The sequence below is a fragment of the Centroberyx affinis genome, unplaced genomic scaffold (genome assembly GCF_046629955.1).
Source record: "Centroberyx affinis isolate AG114_WGS23_722 - 3 ecotype Tasmania unplaced genomic scaffold, CSIRO-AGI_Caff_v1 ptg000059l_1, whole genome shotgun sequence".
NCBI classification, from domain to species: Eukaryota; Metazoa; Chordata; class Actinopteri; order Beryciformes; family Berycidae; genus Centroberyx; species Centroberyx affinis.
In genome coordinates this window covers 48959-72163 of record NW_027278770.1, presented here as the reverse complement: position 1 = coordinate 72163, position 23205 = coordinate 48959, and the positions used below count along the sequence as shown (strand labels likewise).

Below are 23205 nucleotides of genomic sequence, written 5' to 3'. Positions count from 1 at the left end.
TAAATACAGATGTGTGATCTGCTGTGACTTTCCGTTCCCAGTGAATTTTCCCACCAGCAGCTGGAGGGAGTAGGTGTAGGGTGACATGAAAGGCTGCAGCTGAAAGTGAACTAGGGAAGAGTCGGTGCCAGGCTGTTCTGTAAGGAGATACGTTATTTTCCAGCACTGAGCACCCTGGCATTTAACAGTGCAACCTCTCTGTCACCTCTACCCATCTCTGTCATTTCTGTGACATCAACCCCCCCACCCCCACCCTCCCCACAGAACCGTTTCCTGGCAACAGGGTAGCCACGGAGACCAAGTCTTTTGGATGGCCGACATGCAGGAAGTGATGCTGCGGTTGGACGGGGGGGAGGGGGGAGGGGGGGGGGGGGGGAATTATGGGCTGTTTGTTTTCTTGAGGATGCTGGCTCGGCTGCTGTGTGGAGGCAGCGGGGAAAACGTCCAGCAGCACACTACATGTGCGCGGTCCCGTGGGCCGGGGAAACGTGCACACACAACGTGCGTGACACCCAGGCCTCTGTCCATTCAGCTCGTTTAATAAGCGAGCGTGCATCTTCATCATCTCTCTCTCTCTCTCTCTCTCTCTCTCACCCGCTCAGTCACGCATGCACAGACTCATTTCATTAGGTAAAAGTGAAACGAGCGAGAACAGTGACAGGCGCTCTCAAACTGGGTTTGGATATAATTGAAAGACTGAAAGAACGGCGCGCAAGCTGCACGCTCGCTCACACACACACACACACACACACACACACACACACACTGATGCACCACAGATGACAGCCTACCTGCATTCCACACTCTCCTATCAGCCATCAGGCCCTGGTTTATCTGTAGGCAACACTGTCACATATGGTTTTGTGCAGCCAAAGAGTCCAGATCTAAAATTCAATAAGCTGACAGTTATATCTCTCCCTGAAACTGATATTTCTCACTCACTGCACCAACTCATTTTGGCTCCTGACCCATTGCTTTAGAATCCAGGCAAAAGTGTCATTTTTATAACCTCCTTAGGTGATCTAAGGTGCAGAATGCTCTGAGGTGAAGGTAAGCGAACAGAATAAAGCTGCTGTGGAGCCTCATTGCTCCCACTTAAACACACATGTTGATACAGAATATGGAATCAATACTGCAGGCTGTCCTTGAGTGAGCATCCCTCCATTCCAACCACCACTACATGCACTAAAAGTACATATCAGCACAGCACAGACAAAGCCCCAGTGCACTGAACAGACCAATTCTACTCTGCTTATGAGTGATTGATGATATTTACAGTCTAAAGATTTATTTTTAGCTCATGGTTGGCAGCCCAAGTGACATTTATTTTCACTATGTTGCTAAATGATTAAAGGATGTACTATAAGAATCAAAAGACAAGTATTTACTAGTTATACAAAACCTCTGGGACAGTCTCTGCCTGAGGCAATGACCACAACAGCAAAATATTATATAGCTATTTGTTTGAATTGTAATTTCATGGTGACTGTTGAGAGGTCTGTACAATAGTATGAAGCCTCCACCAGTCTCTGCACCTGTTACCACGAGGTATTATGATGTCCCGGGGCATCTGGCTGCGTTGTGATTGTTGACAGCTGTTCCAAAGTCAGTGATTTGTGTTTTAGCTCTGAACAGTCTACAAAAAAATATATTTTATGCGAAATCGTGGGGGGACAAAAATTTAGGGTAATTTTTTTTTTCAGAGGTTTGCATGTCTCACGAGGGAGCAGATATCAGCTCATTAAGTGTCATTCCAAAGATCTGAAAGGTAATTTTCCAAGAAGTCTTTGTGCAGCGAGAGCACTCGACAGCGTCTCGCTGCTCTCGCTTCACACTGAGAGCGACAGAGTCTAACGATCACAGCATTTTAATCCTGATTGGGCGCTTCAGGAAACGCTCACAGGCAGCAATAGGGCAGAGATAGAACTGGGTTTTGCCAGCTGTAGGATAGTTATTCTCTACAGGCACGGGGAAACTGATGATGTGATGATTTCTCTTCGCCTCCCACAAGGAAAGAAAAGGATCCAAAGAGGCATTGAGACTTTTTCATTTCATTGAGACTGAGCCGACGCATCACATCAGTGACATCACTGGTCTTGAAGTGCTGACTTCTCTAATGATTCATAAAATCTCCTAATGCTGGTAATTATTCCCTCTTCACTGAAAGCTTACAGAGCATCAGTGTGCCCAAACACTGGCCTGGTTTTCCAACTATTGATCCAGCACAACAAAATCTAGCCTCTCAGCCTCTGCCTGACACCAAGTGACTCCCCCAAGTTTCCATACTTAGCCCAGCACTGTTGTCTGTTTACATCAATAACTAAGCACTGCTGGGCCTCCCTCATCCACTTACAGTCTGTACAGAATATACAGTTTTGTATACAGATGGTCACTTCTTAGAACAGTCATTCCCAACATTGTATAACCCCATATTGCAGCCATAAACATGCAGAATGATATACTTTGGGAAAAATGTATTGATTTGGAAAAATACCAGAGGCTGCAAATGTTCATTATTTCAGAAACAAAGATCACGATTGTGTCCAGGATTAAAAACATGGCAAAAAATAAGTATGTCAGATATATTCTTTACATTCCGTAAATCATGTAGTGACCCCTCGGTGGGTCCCTGCCCTCAGGTTGAGAACCACAGAGCCGCTTCTCTGCACTTAGCCTTATAGTAAAGACTGTTAAAAACCTCATGGTAAAGAACGGGCTTCCCTCCAAACCAAGAGCATGTGGCTTGGAAGGAAGCCTGTCGTCCCCACTGGTGTCCTCACAGCCACTAATGCCTCTGTGCTGCCACCTTAACCCTCTTTATACTTCCCCGGACTACTCCTCTGTTCACTTCCCCGCTGCCTCTGACTGGAATGACGTGCAAAATACCCCGAAAATTGGCCAATTTGATCCCCACCTCTGCTTTCAAAAGCTCTATCTGAGGATTTCTGTCATACTCCTGCAGCTGCTTTTATATTTTCCTGTTTAGTGGCAAGTCTGACCGCTGCTGTGTTGTGCTGCCTAATGTCCCCCAGCTGTGCCCCGCCTCTTCCACTGTGCAGTTTTTTTGTTTTTTTCTTACATATGGCTCTTTGCTTCTGCTCCATTGCTTGCCTCACTGCTGTTTGCTCTGTCTGTTCCTATTTATGTAATTTGTGTGCTATAGGTTTATTTGGCAAGTTATCTTCTATTGTCATCTATGTAAAGTCTGCAATAAGTGTTCTTTTTTAATACCCCCCTCCACACACACACACACACACACACACACACTCCTCACAACAGGATGTTTGCCTTTTCATTCAAAATAAAACAAATTGCTTTTGTTTGACCTGTCGGGTTCAATAACTAAGATAAACTCTCTCTCTCTCCCTCTGTCTCTCTCTCTCTCTCTGGCAGTCCTTGGTTCCACATTGTGTGAGATGGGTAAACACTTTCAGTAACACTCTGATCTGAACAAACCTGCACAGTCAAATCTAGTGTACACACACACACACACAAACACACACACACACACATGCACGCACGCATGTACACACCATCACCACAATCAAACACCTCAGTGTTCTATAAAAAAAAGCTCCATCAGATGGCCAAACAGCGTCTGTGTACTCTGAGCCCAACTGTGTGTGTGTATGTGTGTGTATGTGTGTGTGCGTGTGTGCGTGTGCGTGTGCGATGGTGCTAGTTGGGAATAATCACAAAGTAATCGAGTTTTAAAATAACAGTGGAGTGCAGTGTCTCGGCAGGCTGTAGTTAGTCTGAAGAGGTGTGGGATCCGTCTGGCTCACTGACAGTGTGTGTGTGTGTGTATGTGTGTCTATGTGTGTGTGTTGGGGGGGGGGGGGTCCTTTGTTCCATAACTGCAGTTTTATTTTGGGATCAGCATCATCGGCTCCATCGACAGCCTGGTGGCAAGAGTTCAGCCTTCATATTCCGCCTCGCTCACGGTCAGATTAGATGCTGTGCTGACAGATAGATCCTAAACCAAACAGGACCCATTCATTGGAAACACAAGGGCGTCAGTTCACTGAACACTAAGGTGTGATGAAGTAAGTCCCTCCATCTACATAGTATCACTTACCACCAAAACCTCTAAAACACCTTAGATTGGACAGATTTATGGGGGGGTGAATGACTGATGGCTGACAAGATGTTACTAATTGATGAATGTGATCAGTTATTAGATATGGGGTCATCAAACGATCCGCTTGGAGGGAACACTGATCCTGAATATTACCTTGATGCGATTTTTTATTTTTAGATCTGGCTTCCAAATAAAGATCTGGCAATTTTTAGAGTGGTTTTTTTTTTTTGTGAGTGCGCACACCTTGCCATACCCAGTTGACACCCGTGTTGTAGATGTAGATGTGGTATTTCGTAGATAACATGTGAAACTCATTAAATTAATCCCTTGTGTGTGTGTGTGTGTGTGTGTGTGTGTGAAAGAGCGAGAGAGAGGGAGGGAGAGAGAGAGAGAGAGAGAGAAAGGGATCAGGTGGGAGTGATGTGTCTCGCTGCAGTGGGAGGATAGAGAGGATAGGGTGGATAGATGATAGGATCTGATTGCGGCACGTGTCTCGGTGCACAGGACATCGCCTCTTTGCCACGTTGTCCTCAATGGTCCATTCACTTTTTGAAACCCACATGACAGCTTTGTCACCTGCTCATGTGTGTGTGTGTGTGTGTGTGTGTGTTTTTGTGCTATCCCATACGGCTTGCTTGCCCCTGGCTATTTGTGTACTTGTATATGGATTGTGTGTCCACGTGTGTGTGTGTGTGCGTGTGTGTGTATGTAAGCCTGCAGGTCACCCGGGTTCATCTGCCCATCCTACAGCTCATCTGGTCTGATCTGATTTACTCTCAGCTGGCTGATGTGGAACAGTAGCCCAGATGTTGCAGAGATTACAACTCCCTGCAGTGTTTGGGGGAAGCTTTGGGCCCATTCAGGAAAACAAACACAATGAGAGCGTACGTACTGCACACTGGCCCGTCTCACTCACTCTCTCACTGGTCTCCTTACATGGAATCTCCATTTTAGATGTCTTAATTCCCTTAAATTTGTTTCTTAAATCCCTCCCACCATCTTTCATACTTACCCCATTTAAACACAGCTGGCTATGCTAAGTCTATATCCCCGTTGACACACCAAGTTTTTGGGAGATTGGCTTGTTGGTCAACCTGTTAAGTGTTGAGAACATAGACACCAAAATCATCCATGTGTCCCTGTTAGATCGTTCGCTTTGGTGCTCCATGCTAACACTTTAGCATACACTATGTTGAGTGATAGTAGGCGACTAACATTATCTCAAAAGGGAGAAAATGAGAACTTGCAGCAGCTCTAAAACTCACTATGGACACTATGCACATTGCCAACTGTTGATCTGGTACTCCGTACTGTCCTGTCTCTTTTTGTTATGTGATATTCTATATTATAATGATTGTTTGTAAGCTACTTTTAATTGTACCATGTGGGATAAATAATAAGTTAATAAATAAGTTATATTGTATTGTACTTCTGTGGCAGTGGCTCTCAACCTTTTTTGGCTCGTGAACCCTTAACATGCGACCCCCATGACAGGCTGCATATACAAAGAGTTCAACCAAAGAATGATTTTCCCTTTTCAGGTTGTTTCATTTAATTTTCAGAGGAGGCCTAGACACGACAGGCTGAAAAAAGCAAAAAAAAAAGTAGAGAAAAATCAGAAAAAAATAGACATGATAATAAATTTGTATAGTAGAAATGTTTTTTTCATATCCCATAATATCACCTTGTGATCCCCTGGGGAATCCCAACCCCTAGGTTGAGAACCACTGCTCTATGGAATCAGAGAAAGTCCCTGCTAGGTCAAAGGAGTATGCTTTTTGTAAATTTTACCAATCAACACAAAACTGCTGGACTTAGCCACATATCATTTAAGATTACCAGTTAGCTTCACAGCTGCCACAAATTCTTTTTTTTCTCACTTTTGAGATAATGCTAGTGGCCTACTATCACTCAACATAGTGTATGCTAAAGTGTCAGCAAGGAGCACACGAGTAAATGATCTACTGGGAACACATGGATGATTTTGGTGTTCTCATTTAACAGGTAAGTTGACCAACAGACTATTCTCCAAAATACTCAGTGTGTTCCTTTGACATGTAGTGCGGGTTGTGTGTCTGCATCACGTGGACTGTGGAAGGAAAGACACGTTTCTCCTGTCTACCTGTCTGGACAGGGGACAATGCAGTACAGTGAGAGCATTTTACTCGTGACACAGTATCCCTTTATTCTCCACAGAGCCTGCTTTTTTCTGTGGTTTTGCCTGGCTGGCTCACGTTGAACGCTGGTAACATGGCTGCAAAAGGTGTCTCTTCATATTTCTTAAAATACCTCCTCCCACAGCCTCTAAACCGGCTGTGTTCACACATCTATAAAGAGGTGCATTGACAAAAGAAAACGGGGGTGTAGAAATGCATCAACTTTCAAGTCAACTCATAAAAGATATAAAAAACAAACGTCAGGAAACAGACAGGCAAAAAAAACACACTTTATACTTCATTCACGTCATTTTATTTTAATAGATCTCTATCATATACATACAGTACAATATGCTCAAGACAGATTTTATGGCACATCCATTTTTGTTGTACATTTTGCAGTCGTTGGTATTGCTGTGAGGCTACAGTAGAGTAAAGTGACCGTTCGGAGCTGTTACTTAGGTAGATACACTAGGTGGATTGACCTCGATGGGTTAGATTAAGGTTGCTACAGCAAAACACATGCACTGTCAAGTTATATATTCCACGAGGGGTGGGTCAAACATCCAGTTACACAGACCGATACTTGAAGGGGCAGTGTTGTTATGTTATATTCAAACCCCTTGGTTGTTTTTGTCTTGGAATACGCTACAACAGTGGCTACCGTGATCCTGGAAAGCTACAGGATGTACATGGTTTGGTTGCGACCCAGTACTAACATGAGAGACCAAGGTCTTCTGGTCAGCTTGTTAGTGTAGTTCAGGGTTTCTCCCACCACTGATGATTTAAGATTGAGGGCCACCCTGAATTTCAAGAGCTGCCACTACACCTAAAAGAATTGTATCAGTTTTGGTTTTTGCGTCACATCTATGCGTCCAAATGTTGTTTCAGTGGTCCTGCCGAGAAAAACATTCCGCGGGGAAACTCTAGGTTTAACCAAACCCCTGCACATCCAGCAGGTCTCTAGAAGCAGGAGTGAGGAATAATGGTCTACAAGGATCTAGTAGTCAGGTTTCTACTGCAATACAACTCTACCGTCAATACTACAGGTGTACTGCTAGAAGTCCTCGCTTATTCACATATGTACAAACTCCGCCGTGTAAGCGCGCAGAGGCTTGTCAAGTGAGTGTGCGTCGTCTGTCCGAGACTGCAGAGCACGTTCAAGATAGAAAAATAAAACAGTGATAAGACTACAAAATACCAAAGTGCCGCCGTCACACTGAAGTGCCGCTGTCAGTCCGTTTAAGGTTTTCACCCTGTTATTTGTCCTCACTGAGTGAAAGCGCAGTCATAACCAACTATTTCAGTCAGAATAAAAAAAAGAAGAGTAAAATGATTGTCTCAAAACATAATTTAAAAAAATAATAGTTTTAACTGATAATAAAAAAAAAATCTTAAACAGCATCAGAGTACAACAAAAGACAATATGCAAAACTTGGTAACACGATACTAAAACTCATCGGCTCTTCGGCTTTCCCTTTGATCTGAAGAGTGACGAGGGAGTGGGAGTGTGTGTGTGTGTGTGTGCGATGTGTGTACATACGTTTTGTGTGTAAGGGCGGGAGTGTGGCAAAGAGCGTAGATTGTCACTGAGCACCTTCTGTATCCCTTTCCACAGGTAATGTCTCTTGTTGAAACCCACCGGAGGGTCAAAATATCTCCTGTTTTTTCTCCTTAGTGTCCAGTTTAGACCGTTAAAAATGCTGCGTGTACTCGGTGTGGCAGCCATTTGGACTTTCTCCTAGCCGTCCACCGCAAGTGCTTTAAGGAAGCCGAGAGCAAACGTAAACAGCAGTAAACGCCAACGTAACGTGAACTCACAAACCAAAGTGGTGAGAGAACTAAAACAGAAGCCGGATGAGAGGGGATGTGCACGAGAGAGGGATGAGAGCGGAGGAGTGCGGAGGCGCAGCAGGCCACAGGTGAAGGTAAGACGTGGAGCCGGGAGCCGCCGCGCCCGCTCTCTAGATGACCTGGCAGCAGCTGTGGGGGGTCGGGGTACAGAGCAGACCCTCCTTGGGGCTCCGGTGGATGTTGACGGACAAAGTCTTGTCGCTCAGGGGCATCTGCAGCACCCGGTTCTTCAGGTTCCTGTGGTTCTCCCTGGCCAGGTCCAGCTCTCCCAGCCTCAGGGTGCCCGAGCAGGGGCCGTCCAGGAGGGGGTCCACCAGCGCGTCTCCCAGGGGGGCTGGCGGTGGTGGTGGTGGTGGAGGTTCCCCCTGGGCGAAGGGCCACCCAGGAGCGACACCTTGTCCAGGCTACCGGTGGAGCCGCCCATGCACATCCTCCACATGGGACGGTCCTGGTCGCCGCCCCCTCCACCGCCGCCGCTGCCTCCCCCTCCTCCCCCTCCTCCCCCTGTCAGGCTGTGGAACTGGGAGCTCAGGCACAGGCTCATCAGCTTCAGGCTTTCCACCAGGCCGCTAGCGGCTTTAGCTGCGCCCTTGCCTTGGCCCGACCCCGACCCGGGACTGGCGCATTGGGAGGGGCTGCCCTGCCCCGCCCCACTCCTCTCTCCCTCTTTCCCCCGGACCGCCCCCTCTCTCTCGCTCCCTCGCCCGCCGACGGTCGCCGCGTCCCGATCCGGCCGCCGCTCACGGTGACTTTCCGTGTCGTCGTCGCTAGTCTCTGAGCCGGGGGTCACCGCGGCGACCGGTGCCATTACAGTAACGATGTTAGGCGATGGCATGACCGGTGACGGTGACGGTATTCTAGAGTTCAGGTTGAGGCTGAGGCTGGGTTTGGGCGGGCCGAGTCCACGCAACTCCCTCCTCTCCTCCTCTTCCTCCTCCTCCTCTCTCTCCTCTTCATGGATCTGGTTGAGGACTGGGGCGCTCATACGAGACGTCAGGCGATTAGCGGACGAGGACAGAGATGATGAAGAGGAGGCTTTGCAACGAAGCACCACCTGAGCAGGCAGCGTAGAGGGCGGCAAACATTTGTCTTCCTCCCCGTCTTCTTCCTCGTCCTCTTCCACACTGAAGAGACTGGGGCTGCGGGGTTTGCAGGGGGCCACCGGGGCCAGCGAGCCCAGCCTGAGGGGGTTGGAGTGGGGCTTGACCAGAGGCCTGATCCCCCTCTCCTGGTTCTGCCGGGCGGGCTGCTGGGCAGGGGGCTGAGTGTGGTTGTCCTGCCGCTGGCTGAGGTCCAACAGAGCCGTTTTGGGCCGGGGGCCTTTGTGGAGGCTCTCAGCACTACGGGCAGGAGATTGGGGCCCCCCAGGGTGGGAGATAGCCGGACCCCCCAGCCCGTCACTGACATCCTGGTGAACATCCACTCTGGTGGGCCAGGACTGCCTGTGAATGGTTAAGACAGGGTTCAGTGGGCTTGAGAGTATTAGGCATACAGTGTTTACACTGCAAAAAATAGCCTACTTAAGTAGTCATTTAGTCCACTATTGAGTCTTAAAGGTCCCACATTATTGGAATTCATATTTTCCTCTATTTATATACTGTACATATATGATCAAAGATGTTTAATGAACGAATGAATGATGAATGAATGATTTTGTTTGAGTGGTTAAATTTAAAGCTATTGCATTTTCAACAGTCTACTCTTTAACAGGCAGTTTCAGACTAACTCCAGGAAACGCATCACAACTGGACTTGGTCCTGATTGGCTCCCCTCACTAAACAATTACTGAAATCCTTTCAATCAGGCCAGTTTTAAGCATTTGAACTAGAAAGAATCTCATTTGAATTAGAGGAGTGGCTGTTGTCAGCCAATCAGGGTTCAGTATTTATTGAAATCCACTCAATTTAACTTAACTTCAACCTTTAAAATCTTATTTTTCTTTATATATGTGAAACTGTCAATCAAGAGAGATAATAGCACTGGTTTTCAATGCAAATCAACTTGTCTCTTTGAGTGTCTCTTTCTCAGTACTAGGGAAATGATCTGCCATTTTCTCCCTTATTTCAAGATATTGTCATTTGTTTCAAGAGAATTCCCAAAACAGGCCTGTTATCTCTCCCTGCTGGCAGACATTTTTCCCTTTAAGTCTTTTAAGGAAAACAAGATTTTTAACACTCAGTTGTAGACTAAATGACTTGTTAAGATGGATATTTTTTGCAGTGCAGCCCTCATACTGTTGCTGCTCTGCAACTTCTCCTCCATTCTGTCTGTCCTTCATTCTCTGCTGAAAAAGGCTCCGTCTCTCCATCTGCTGTTAAACTTGGCTCTTGGAGATTGACAGATATACAGCACTGCAGAGGCAGCACTCTGCCCATCTCAAGAGGTTTGTGTATATGTGTGTGTGTGTATACCTGAACTGGGCCTTGCTGGGGCTGGCTGAGCGTGTCTGGCTGTGTTGCTCTTTCTCATGCCTCTCCCTCAGTATCCTCTCAGCCAACAGGTAGTAGGTAGCTGTGATGTGGTTGTACTTATTTGACTCAAGGGCCCTGAGAGGACGGAGAGGGAGATTAATTTGCATTCCAATACACACACACACACACACACATAAACATCGCCAAGCCGATCAGCACCCAAACCCTGATCCTGACCGTGAGGCACCGGCTGAGGATTTACTGTCAACTGGTTGTTAACGACAATTAAACTGATAACGACAATCAGTCAGGCGTGGAACTAGTCAGACTAGCGCATGATGGCAAATATCCAGAGATAAAACAGGGAAGAATAGCCGCAATGTGCATTCATGTGACTGCGCGTGAGGGAGACCCGTACTCGGTTACGCTGTCCCGGTCCGCGATGGCCCCCAGCACCATGCGTTGGATGATGCAGCCGTGCTCCTCTTCCGACAAGCTGCGATGGGACACCAGCGGGGTGGACAGCTTGGTGGCAGGGGAGGGGTCGACGCCCTGCAGCCAATCGTGGCCCTCGATCTGGTCCAGGGAGGCCCGTTTCTTGGGGTCCCTCTGCAGCATGTGGTCTATAAGACTGGAGAGAGTCACAGAGTCATGTTTTCCTTAACATTCGGCCTAATTGGGTATTCGATTTATGAGCTGGTGAATGTAAACAATATATCCTATTTACAGGCACTGGAAACCTGGGTTTGGAATTAGACCGATATATGTGTCTGCTATACCGATATATATGCTATGCAGTTTGTTTGATTACATATTTATTGTAGAATTGATCCACTCAAGTATGCGTCAATATGTTGCCATGAAAATTGTCAAATTTAAAGATACTGGATATCAGCTGTCAGCAGCTATAATCCAAAAATATTAGCATTAGCACTGGCCTTAAAAACCCACATTGGCCGAACCTTACCTGGGATAATCTGATATTATCCGAGATACTGAAGCATGGGAACAAGTTATCCCACATACTGAGACCACATAAGACCTGAAGCTGTATCTGGAACGCTCTCTGAATGTAAATGTAACCTATGGAAGCTATGGATCATACTCTTCTTAGACATAATATCATGTCCAAAAAGGTATGTGTTTGCAATGCCGCAGCATGCATCAACGCAGACCCGGGCAGGTAAGCTTGATTTACTTCTCCCAGACACTTAAATAGCTCTCATAGTTGGACCCAGAACCTGCAAGACAGGAACAATCAAGCGCTCTGTATTTTTTTTTTTTTTTCCGTTCCCAAAGTATTCAAAATGTATTCAGTAACTATTTTGCCCAGCTCTGCGCCGATGCATCGTTAAAGCATCGCAATGTTAAAAATAGAGGCCAGATTTTAATGGATGCATTAGATACACTTAACACAGCACTGCATCTCTAGCAAAGCAGCTGACTGCAGCACAGAGTGAAAGCAGGACAACGAGAAGGAGAAGAGAGAGAGAGAGAGAGAGAGGGAGAGAGAGAGACTGCTCCTCTCTCCTTTCTCTTCCCTCTCCACTCTCTTTCTTCACACATCTATAAACATGAAATATGCAGCACCTGCAGAGTACCCAGTCCATCTCTGTGTGTGTGTGTGTGTGTGTGTGTGTGTGTGTGTGCTACTCACTCTCTGCATGCGTGGGAGATGTGAGGGGGCACTGTGTATTTACAGTCCATGATCATAGTGAGCGTTTCGCTGTCGTTAGCCTCCTGGAAGGGGGGCTGACCACACACCAACATGAACAGAATCACCCCCAGACTCCAGATATCTGCAGAGAGAGAGAGAGAGGGAGAGACAGAGAGAGAGAGAGAGAGGGAGAGAGAGATTTGTTTTTGCTAGTGTGCACGTAATGCAAGCACAAACTGTGAACTGCCAGAGAAATGAAAACAGACAGAGGGAATAATCAGAAAAGGGATGACGGACCAACAGAGTGAAGCGCGTTTGTCCTTTCTGCTCGGTGACCTAGATATGAAAAACAAAAACTGTCTCCCCACGTTCAAATGAAACATGAATCATATTTGATCGGAGCCATTTCCATAAATATGTACTAGCCCGGGACACATCTGTCTAACCAAGGATGAGGCTGTGCACTGCTGCCTGCCGGCATCATGCTTACACACACACACACACACACACACACACACACACACACACACAGACATCACATCACACACACACACACAGTCCTAGGAAAGTGGGTTAATGTGTTCATCCTTCAAAGCTTCATACACATGCTAATTTTATGGAACAGTTCTCTTGGTCCGAATGGCCATTTTAAAAGAACAACTTTTTCCTCCAGGCATTTGCCACCGTCCTTGTCAATGACATGGTCCACTGACACACATTCTGCACTCAGATAATACTACATCCAATACTAACAACCACGAGACAGATAGGAAGATGAAAGCACACAGACATGCACTTAAAAACTAGGCCAACTCTGGCTTTCTTAGTCATTACGTTGAGCAGTTTTTCATGGGCGGTTAGGGAGTCTAATTCTAAGATATTGGGCTTTGCATGCAGTGTAATATGAAGTGACGGGTAACTAAAATAGTGGGTAAACCTTTGCTTCCAGGCGGAGAGCTTCATGAGGCAACTCTTTATCTGCCTCTATGCACTGCCTCATAGCACCTATGTCCTGTTGGACCAGAACTTATAGCTTTATGGCACTTACTCTCCTTGTTCTCTCCTGACTAGCCTTGCTTGTGGTGTATTAAAATCTCATGTGTATGTTGCTTTGGATAAGTAAGTAAGTAAGTGGATAAGTGTCTGCCAAATGGGAAATTGTAATTGTAACCACCCACCAAATACAAACAAAAATCAAATCGTTTATGCTTTTTTTTTTTGAGTGGTAATCCATGAGTTCCTCGTATTCTTTATTTTTGTTTAACAGCTTTCATGAACTGGCTATAGGTTGATTCACTGTGGTGTCGTACCAATTGGTGATAGAGAGTAGTAAAAGAGGAATTCATTTATATGAAAATGTCACAGATTGTTGACACAGATCCTTTCATATACTATGAATTCACGTCGGAAAGATTTATGTCCGGGTGGTAAACACTATTCCACCGATAGAAAGGTGGTAAACTGAGCTTGGGTGGGTTCATCCTCCACTGCATCCCTGGTGATATGTCCTCATACCACACAACAACAAGTTGCGAGGATACGGTGGAGATTTGAATCTGGTGAAGCCAATGTGCCGGTTTACTGTGGGTGGCGGGTATTTATTGCTGTGACGCCGTGAAGGAGCATGTCGTGTTGCTGATGGAGGGAAGCGAACGCCGCTGCAGTCCCCATCACCATCTCCCCCCCCACCCCCCCACCCCCTAGCCGACGTCTCCTAGCAACCGTGACCCCGGTCCCTCATTACTTGCGTCAGCGGTCCGCCAAACTTCCTTCCTCGATAACTTTATTTATAAACCAGATGGCTGACACATCTCTGGATAGCGCCGCTCACGTCACTTAACATTAGCATCGCCGGCACTAACTACGCGGGCTATTAAGCGGTGACAGCTGGGAGTGTAAACACCCCTTTTCGCCGCCCTGCATTGCATTACAACACCAGCCGTTGCCTGAGATAATCAACACCCCGTCTATTTTGTCTTGACACCGCTAACCCCGGGCTAAGGGAGCCAACTTCAGCATCCTGTTCTGCTGATCATCATTATGCAACATTTCTTTTTTGGAAAACTTTCTCACTTGTACATGTTCATTATGCACGGATACGTCCTGAATTATGCATGCGTTCAGGATATGTTCACTGTAATTGCTATTAGGTGAGTTGTTCATTTTTTGGAGTGCAGCCTGTGTCTCTTGAATGGGAAATAGAAATCTATGTTTAACTTTCCATTTACTGAGGGGGAAAAGGAGGGAACCTGCACGCTGCTGAACATTAAAAAAAAAAAAAAAGCAAAAAAAGAGGCAGAAAAGTCTTTTCATGGAATTGATGAATCCATGCTCTGCACTCAAAAACATAAACATAGTAAGAGGAAATGTCTCAGGTACTGGATTGCACACATATTCCTCTTTGTAGATGCATATAAAGCTGACATGATACAATTCACATTCAAGTGGCTATGGATCATGTGACTGTGGTGTGCTTCATTCATTCATTCATTCATTCATTGTCTTACTCCTATTCATGCTTGAGCAAGGCACTGATGAAGATGTCAAATCATTTCCCTGCTGCTAACTGCACTTGACACCTGAAGTTTTCGGGAGCAGAGTGTGGATTCATAAATGACATGGAAACACATTGACACAATGACATGGAAACACTTACTCTCCCTCTCCTCTTCAGTCCCTGCTAACCGCCACCTACGCACTGAGGGAGTCTGGCCGCAACAACTTCCTCTACGTTTTGGATCACTTTCCCATTTTAAAATATTTTTCCTCAGAAAAGCGCCGGAGCCCAAACGGGCCAAACTGATGTATATCGCTCTCCTCTATCAACCAATCGCATCTTACTGGTGAGAGGACGGCCCCGTTATCTCTCCAGCCAACCGGTTATCGGGGCACAACGCCACCTGGCACGTCACCAGCACACCCCAACACCCAACTGACTGCCAGCAGGTACTGTGGCGATGATATAATCCCCTGGCCTGGTTACCTCAAAGCCCAAAACTTCAGAGAGTCCTGCAGGACCGCTGGCCTGCGTTCAGCTTGTTCCACATCAAACTGCTCTCACACAATATTACATCCCGGCTGGATGGATAATCCCCACAATCAAAACATCATCAGCTCAACTGACTGAGCAATAGTGCACATGCGGTATGCACACTCCACAGAACACACACACACACACACACATACACATGGAAAATGTCCACACACATCTGATTTGTCATCTGGGTCAAGTGCTCAGACAGGATTTTACAGGACAGCTGACCACACATATACAGAACCAGCCAATGAGTGTGAGCTATTCATCAGTAGCGAACACACACACACACACACACACACGCACAGACCATTACTCCCATCTCAACATTTGTGGCCGCTGCTCAGCTCATCTGCTCGGCACAAAAGCGATAGAGCGAGAGAGAGAGAGAGAGAGCAGAGAAAGACAGAAGAAAATAGCCACTGCGTCTCCACTCAGTCAGAAAAATGGAAAATGCGTCTCTCCTGCTCCTCTGTGTGTGTGTGTGTGTTTTATTTTTTTCCCTTCTTTGCTCTGACGCAGTGGCCTCTAGGTAGAGAGAGTGATTACGGATGCCTTCTCTCCCTCTGTCTGTTTTCCTCTTGTTTCTTTCTCGCCCTTCCTACGCTTCTTCGCCCGATCGCCGCTCTTCTTTTTCATTTCTTGTCCATTCCATTTTTAATTCAACATCCAAATGGCCAATATCCACAGCCCTCTGACCCTTGTGCAACTCCTCTCCTCCTATCAGCCGGCTAATCAAGCTATCAGTGTGTGTCTGCAGGGTCCATCCAGGAGTACTGTAGGTCATATGGCCAGAGAGTGTGTGTGTGTGTGTGTGTGTGTGTGTGTGTGTGTGTGTCTGTGGAGCTATCAGTAGGCCAGGCCGATATGGAGGACAGCATGTTCCATGTTCTGCTGCTGGGAACACACACATGGACTACGGACTGCCATGAGAACAGTACAGCAGAACACACACCTGTATGTGAGCACTAACGCATGTGCATTCACAGATACACACACACACACACACACACACACAGAAAACACACAGAAAACACACAGCACGACAGAGGCAGTGTGTCCCATTCCAGCAAAGGTAAAGACTGCAATAACTACCTGCCGCTGTTGATAAATCACTATAGATCTCTCCCCACTGCTTAAGCCAGAATTTCACTTTCACTTTCTCTCTCTAACACACACACACACACACACTTTAAAACGTACCCACAGCAGGGGCATCATACTCGTCCCCCAGCAGTATCTCGGGGGCGGAGTAGGCCAGGGAGCCGCAGGAGGTGTTGAGTTTTTTCCCGGGCTGGAACCTGTTGCTGAAGCCGAAGTCGGTGAGCTTGACGAGGCCCTGCTTCTCGAAGAACACCACGTTCTCCGGCTTCAGGTCCCTGTGCACCACGTGCAGCCGGTGGCAGTAGGAGATGGCGTGGACGATCTGGGCGAAGTAACACTTGGCCACCTGGGAGAGGGAAAAAAGAAGAGGGAGGGTATCAAGCAATAGTAACGTATCTCACTTATTGAGTCCGTTTCCTTACCCGCTCGGAGGCTATCCCAGCATACACAGGGAAACACTCTGGACAGGGCGCCACTCCGTCAACACAGATAGAGAAGCACTCATTCATACCTATGGGCAGCTTAGAGTCTCCAATCCACCGGACCTAATTCTCCATATCATAAGTTAACCTACACCTATGTAACAGTTAATGCCCCGAAAAAATACAAAAGTTTTATTTCCTCGTATTTTCTATATCAAAATCCCATTATTTTTACTCCCTAGAAAATGGCATACCAGTAGGTGTACAATTCCAACCAATGATACCATCAATGATTTTTGAACAATCCCCCCTCATCATATAAAACCTGCAACTTCACAACTTCACTGACTCATTCACTCACCCAGTCACAGAGTAATAATAGGGTGACACTTGCCCCCACCTGCAGGGAGGTCAGAGGTCAGGCTCTGGAGCTGGTAGGGATTCAGTGTTTTGCACAAGGACACTTCAGCAGAGCAAAAGGTGTTTCAGTTAAAGGACGGTGTCTCTCTCTCTCTCTCTCACACACACACACACACACACACACACACACACATACACACACAGGGACTCACCTCTTCGCTGAGGCCTCCGTCGTGCTTCATGATGCAGTCGTACATGTCTCCTCCGTCTCCCAGCTCCAGGATGAGGTAGAGTTTGGTGGCCGTGTCGATGACCTCGTAGAGGCGCACCACGTTGGGGTGCTGCACCAGCTTCATGCAGCGCACCTCCTGGAAAAGGTGACCCCGCGCCACCGGGTCCAGCTTGGTCTTATCTATCACCTTCACCGCAACCTGGGTGGAGGGGGGGTCAGCAGAACGAGGGGGAACAGGGCATGAGTATCGATAATACTAGTAGTCAGCACCACCGGCCATAACTTTGGCTTGATCTACAACTGTCAGCAACAAAAGGGAAGATTTTCTGTTTTCTATAGAGACAGTTGAGATTAGGGTTCGACTGTTATTGGGTTTTCTAGGGCGATACCGCAATGTTCTTGGATTGAAGCTGCCAATAGCTGATGTTTTGTCCACTTTCATGCCAAAAAATTACAAATATCCAGGGTGGAAAAGCCTCTGAAACAGTATTGAGATCATGGGACACTAAAACTCTCCACTGAAACCCAGGATAATACTACTACTACTCCTGTTACTACTCCTATTACTCCTTCTCCTACTACAACTACTAATAATAATAATATTAATGATAAAGCAAACCAATATATCTGTCTTACACTAGTTATTAGTATTATTCAAATAGCGCTGTATGTATGTCTTTCTCGAGATTCCGCCTTGGACCGTACCTTTTCCCCGGTGAAGACGTGGCGGGCCAGTTTGACCACGGCAAAGTGTCCGCGGCCCAGCGTCTTGTCCAGGTCGTACAGCCCGGCGATCTTCCCGTCGTGACAACGTTTGAGCCCCGCCATGGCCGCTGCGGGACGGGCAGGGAGGGAGGGAGGGAGGGAGGGAGGGAGGGGGTAGGGGGGAGCTGCCTTCTTCCTCCACCTGCTGGTCACGGGTCAGCGCTCCATTCTTCCTCCCCAAACCGGTTGACGTCGGGACTAGGGTGAGGGTGGCAGTGGCGCTGCTGCTGCTGGTGGTGGCGGTGGGATGCGGGAGCTGATCCCGGAACCAGCTGAGGGCTTCTTTGAATGCAGGAGCCCCTGTGGGACGGTCACACGGTAAAAGCTCACAGGGGTTCCACCTGCTGTGCCGCCGCTCAGCTCACTTCATCCCCGTCTCCTCATGATGGTCTGAGGGACAGAAAGAGAACGAGTGAGAGGGAGGGAACCCAAATCCATGCCAAAAACAAACTCTTCCATGACTCATGTGTAATTGGTCGGAATGAAAACCCGCAGACTCTCGGGTCACGGCGGCGCATGACTGAGAACCGCTGAGCTAAGTCGTTTCTACGCCCTCGCCGCGTACGCATCCGACATCCGCTCTGTTCACCAGAAGCTACTGTCGTCGTTTGCTGCCGCACAGGCCCGATTATGAAACAACCCCCCCAGGGGAGGCATGGCATTCCTATCCCAGGAATCACCCTGCGTGCCAAGAACACGCAGAAAGCAAAGAGACACACACACACACAAAAAAAACAGTACGAGCCGAGAACATTCCTGAAAGGTGGCCCTCGCCTAGGTGTGTCCCATTCACCTGGATTCACAAGCAGAGACAACAGACAGCCAAATACTGTCGTCAGGGAACACGCCTATCAACATAACTGTGTGTTAACATGCTGTAGGACAAGAAAGAGGGGAAAAAAGCCCTCTCCGTGCGTCTCACGGAGCTGCTATCGAGTTCCCTAACCCACCAGCAGTCGCACTGAAAATATCAATGCCTTAAAAGCACCGTGGGGTGTTTGTGTGATCCTCTGTTGGAGGATCGTACCTGTGAGAAAAGAGTGAGTCATATTTCTTATAATAGGAGCCTGACATCTCTATCTGTCTCTGCTCTGTCTCGCGCTCTCGCACACACACACACACACACACACACACACACACACACTCGAAACGCACGTATGAAAGTAATCGCAACTGTGCTGCACTCTTCACCTCCCCAGCACTGACACCATGCAAGTGTTGATGTGTCAAATAACTGGAGCTATCGAGGGAGACGCTTACATGTAGCTATGCACACACACACACACACACACACACACAGAGACACCCAGTTCTTGTATGCTAGTCTGTGTTTGAGTGTGTGTGTGTGCCCAGGTCAGGCCAGGGTAATAAGATTAACCCATCAACGAATGAGTGATCTGATCGACCTCAGCATGCAGCCAATCCCCTTTCAGATCCTAACTGTGGACCTCTAATTCACTGCAAGAATGTGTGTGTGCATTGTCTTGATGGGTTTCGAGCAGGCGACGGATGAAACTACAGGATGAAAAGATTCTATTCTAGTACACTGGAGACACTTTTGGAAATAATTTGTATATTTAGAATTCAAAGCCAGCCAATCCAATCTAGTCTCTCCGAAGCGACAACATACCAGTCACACTCGCTCCGAGGTCAGTTGTATAACTGTACAAGGAGCTGCTGGTGTATTGATTTACAAGGAAGATAGTGTGTATGTGTGTGTGTGTTCGTGCCCACGTGCACGCCATGCACACACACACACACACACACACACACACACACACATAAATGTGCAAACACATGTATTAGGTCAAGGACCGGCTCCAATAGGCATTCCACTCTGATAGGCTGTGTGGTTCATGATATGAACGTGGAGTTATCAAGGCAGTGACCTTCCTGGCACACAGGTAAATCAGTTTACTGGTTCAGTTGGTATACTGATACCCAACTTTACAACCAAACATTATTACACATTGCATAATGGGAAGCCCTCAAAAGCTGTGATTTTCTAGATACAAAGTCGACAGTAATCCTACAATTAATTTCAGAAGGATACAAATATCACAGAAATTGTAAAAGTCACTCTAAGAATATTATAGTGATACCAGAGGAGATATTAAATACCATAACGTACGATGAGGTTACTATAACTCACTCTTGAGTACCATAGACACAGTATAGGTCCCTATAAGAATATGATAGGAACATTATAGTGATTTTCATTGGGGTTACTGGTTCAGTTAGTATATCCAACTTAAATTACAGCCAAACCTGTTTACACATTGCATAAGGGCAGCCTTCTCAGTAGTATACAGTACAATACATTTCAGAAGAGTACTATACAAATTTTACACCAAAAAGTCTGCATATTATAGGACTATTATAGTGATACCACATGTGATAAAATGCCATTAAATATGAAGAGGTCACTACAAACTCAATATTGAGCACCACTTGAAGTCCCTAGAGGAATATTATAGGAATATTACAGTGACACCATAGGATATTAGCTGTACCATAAGGTCACTGTAAACTCAATATTGAGTACCACAGACACACTAGAAGTCCCTATAGGAATATTAAAAGGAACATTGTGGTGATATTTCGTGAAGTGGCCATCCTGTTCAGTAGCAATGGCTGCATGCAACATATTTTTGGCAGAACGAAAATTCAAGTCCATGATTGCTATTGCCCATATGAGACCCCCCCACTGTCAGCATAGGATGCCTTCTGGCTGGGCATCCAGGTTAACGTGACAGCACTGACCTGGCTGCGCAAACACCAGAAACAATATATATTTATTTAAACAGACATAGAGAGCATGATGAAATGTGCCTTGAGGATGCGCATCACGGGAATGAAATCCAACAGAGCAAAACAAACTTGACACATATTGACACAGGCCCACCGTCAGCCTACATGCACTATCACAGCCCTACTTACCATGGGGGAATGTGAAGCAGCGCCGAAGCGTCCTGTCCGTCCCCTCTAAATGCGGGACTATGCAATTAATCCAGGCAGACCGTTACCGCTGGTCTCAATGGGACTGAAATCCACCGCCGCTCACACACACTCGGCACCAAATGACAGCAAACTGGCCAGCGATTATCCCAACGCGTCCGTGTGTAAATCTGTCACACAGCCAACTCTCACTCTCTCTCTCTCTCTCTCTTGCTCTCTGTCAGCCGCGTCAAGCCAAACACAGTTAGCCAGAGGAACACTGGAAGTCAGTTTGCCTTCAAAATAAAAGTGTAAAATGTGTCACTTCTGGAGACAGAAAAAAAGTGAAAAATAATCCAAATAATGCAGTCATTATATCAAACATGCATCATCTCCAGCTGTAAAATAGATACTTGGCTATTTCAGTCTTACGCCACAGAGGGAGTGTGTTGTGTTTTGTTTTGCCTGTCAATATGTCAGTATATTTTCTGTACATATATATATTTATTGCCAAGGTTTATAGTTTTTCTAGTGAATTCACCTTGTTTGCTGGTATTGAAGATTTGATTGTTGTTTACGTATGGATACATTTCATTTCTCTTTCAGATTTTCATTTGCAGTGGACCTTTTGCTTTGGATTTCAGGTTTACTTCCATTGTACAGAGACTGTGGCACACTTGGAGGAGGAGATGAACTCCACATTTCAGAGCTGAAGGGTTGTAGCCTTCTACCTTCACCTGGAACAGAGGTGTGACCATTATATCGTAATACAGTGTGTAGGATTTCCTGACGAAAGAGGACAGAGTCTTATGGATGGGTATTTAATGGATATTTAGCAGTGGCAGAATAATTCCTAAAGTGGGGGTGTCGTTTCGCTAAACCCTATAACCTGCTTATATTGAAAAAAAAAATCCTGGGAACAAGTGGAGCAGTTATTGATGACAGATAAATGTGATAAATGATTACATTAATTTAGGTTATCGAACACACAAGGGGCTCCGGTGTCAACTCAGCCAGAAAAAGCCAACGACTGAATTACTTGTCACAAATACTATGCTTTTATTTTGAAGGAACATTCTCCTGACTTCCGGTATAATTTTCTCTGACACAGCTCTCTCTCTTCACTGCGCATCGGTCCCATTCATCTCTGACGTCAGAACTACGTCTTCAGAAAAGCACGTTTATTATAGGCCCTAGAATAATAATAACACCAAAAATTATTTATTTATTTTTCCTTTACCTGACCCTGTGCTCACGTGCAGACCATAATCTCACGAGGTGTCATGGTAGAAATTAGTAGTGATGGTGAAAGGGAAAAAGTGATATTTATCACAGCCGAGCTACATAAGAACAATGGGTCATTATATATTTTTGATTATTATACTTTATATCTCAAAACCAAGCAAGCTCTCATTCAGACTATTGAACTGGCAAACTGATTCACTATTTGCCTGGCACTCCTGAACCAGTCACCCATCCTCAGCCACATTCCTGGGTGGCCAAGGAGGATTCTGGAGCCTTGATGGCGGGTGGATGGAGAGGTAAGTGAGGAAGTGCGCTGGCATGTGCTGTGTGTCTTACTGTCTGTCCCCGTTCCCTGCACAGAACCAGCTGGGCAACGTTCAACTGACTTATGTAATATTTACAAGCTGTTCTCTGAGATCTGAAGTGGAACCTGTTTGGCCAGTGCCAGACTCACCCACCGTGCCCTAATGCGAGCTGGATTATTTCAACCGGGACAGGGCTGCACGAGGCATGGAAAGGTGGTTGGATGATCACCTATTTCAAGTTGTCAAGTCAAAGCAGGCAGTACAGTATATTTGCCTCCTTACCTATTAAACCTCACAAGTTGGAGACAAAGGGGTCAAGCTCCACTATTGCCTGAGACTGCCATCTAGTGGATGTTTGAAAAAAGGAAAATCTAGGCCATTCATACAGAACATGACCCGCACTTGAGTCCCATCTTCTCCTTCATCCCAGATTCCCTCCTATTCAAGAGCAGACGTATGACTCCTACTCTAACTTCAGGTGAAACCAGGGTTGTAGTGAAGAGCACCTTAGTCCAGTCCAAGTCAATGCCAAGACCAGGTCCACAGAAGATCAAGACCATGTCAAGACAGAGGCCAAAGCAAAATTGAGTCCTATTCAAGACCAAGACCAAAATAGGGAATAAGCACTGTACACCCATGGCC

The 23205-nt window shown here is 46.4% G+C and overlaps 1 protein-coding gene across 1 annotated transcript; it reads right to left on the bottom strand.

Annotated features, from left to right (window-relative positions):
* Positions 1–6539: 6539 nt before the first annotated feature.
* On the bottom strand, positions 6540–21230 carry LOC139644366 (SNF-related serine/threonine-protein kinase-like). Its single transcript, XM_071519729.1, has 9 exons — positions 21017–21230; positions 18017–18466; positions 17292–17510; positions 16397–16643; positions 12160–12301; positions 10921–11133; positions 10503–10637; positions 8406–9533; positions 6540–8364 (listed from the first exon to the last, which is right to left on the bottom strand). The coding sequence occupies exons 2-9, from the start codon at positions 18137–18139 to the stop codon at positions 8202–8204; spliced, it is 2370 nt and encodes a 789-aa protein (XP_071375830.1). The 5' UTR covers positions 18140–18466; positions 21017–21230; the 3' UTR covers positions 6540–8201.
* Positions 21231–23205: the final 1975 nt, after the last annotated feature.

Coding starts and splice junctions, on each gene's coding strand:
- LOC139644366 (XM_071519729.1), bottom strand. CDS start 18,139: ATGGCGGGGCTCAAACGTTGTCACGACGGGAAGATCGCCGGGCTGTAC. Junction 16,644..17,291: donor ACGGAGGCCTCAGCGAAGAG/GTGAGTCCCTGT, acceptor TCCCTCTCCCAG/GTGGCCAAGTGTTACTTCGC. Junction 10,638..10,920: donor GACCGGGACAGCGTAACCGA/GTACGGGTCTCC, acceptor CCGTCCTCTCAG/GGCCCTTGAGTCAAATAAGT.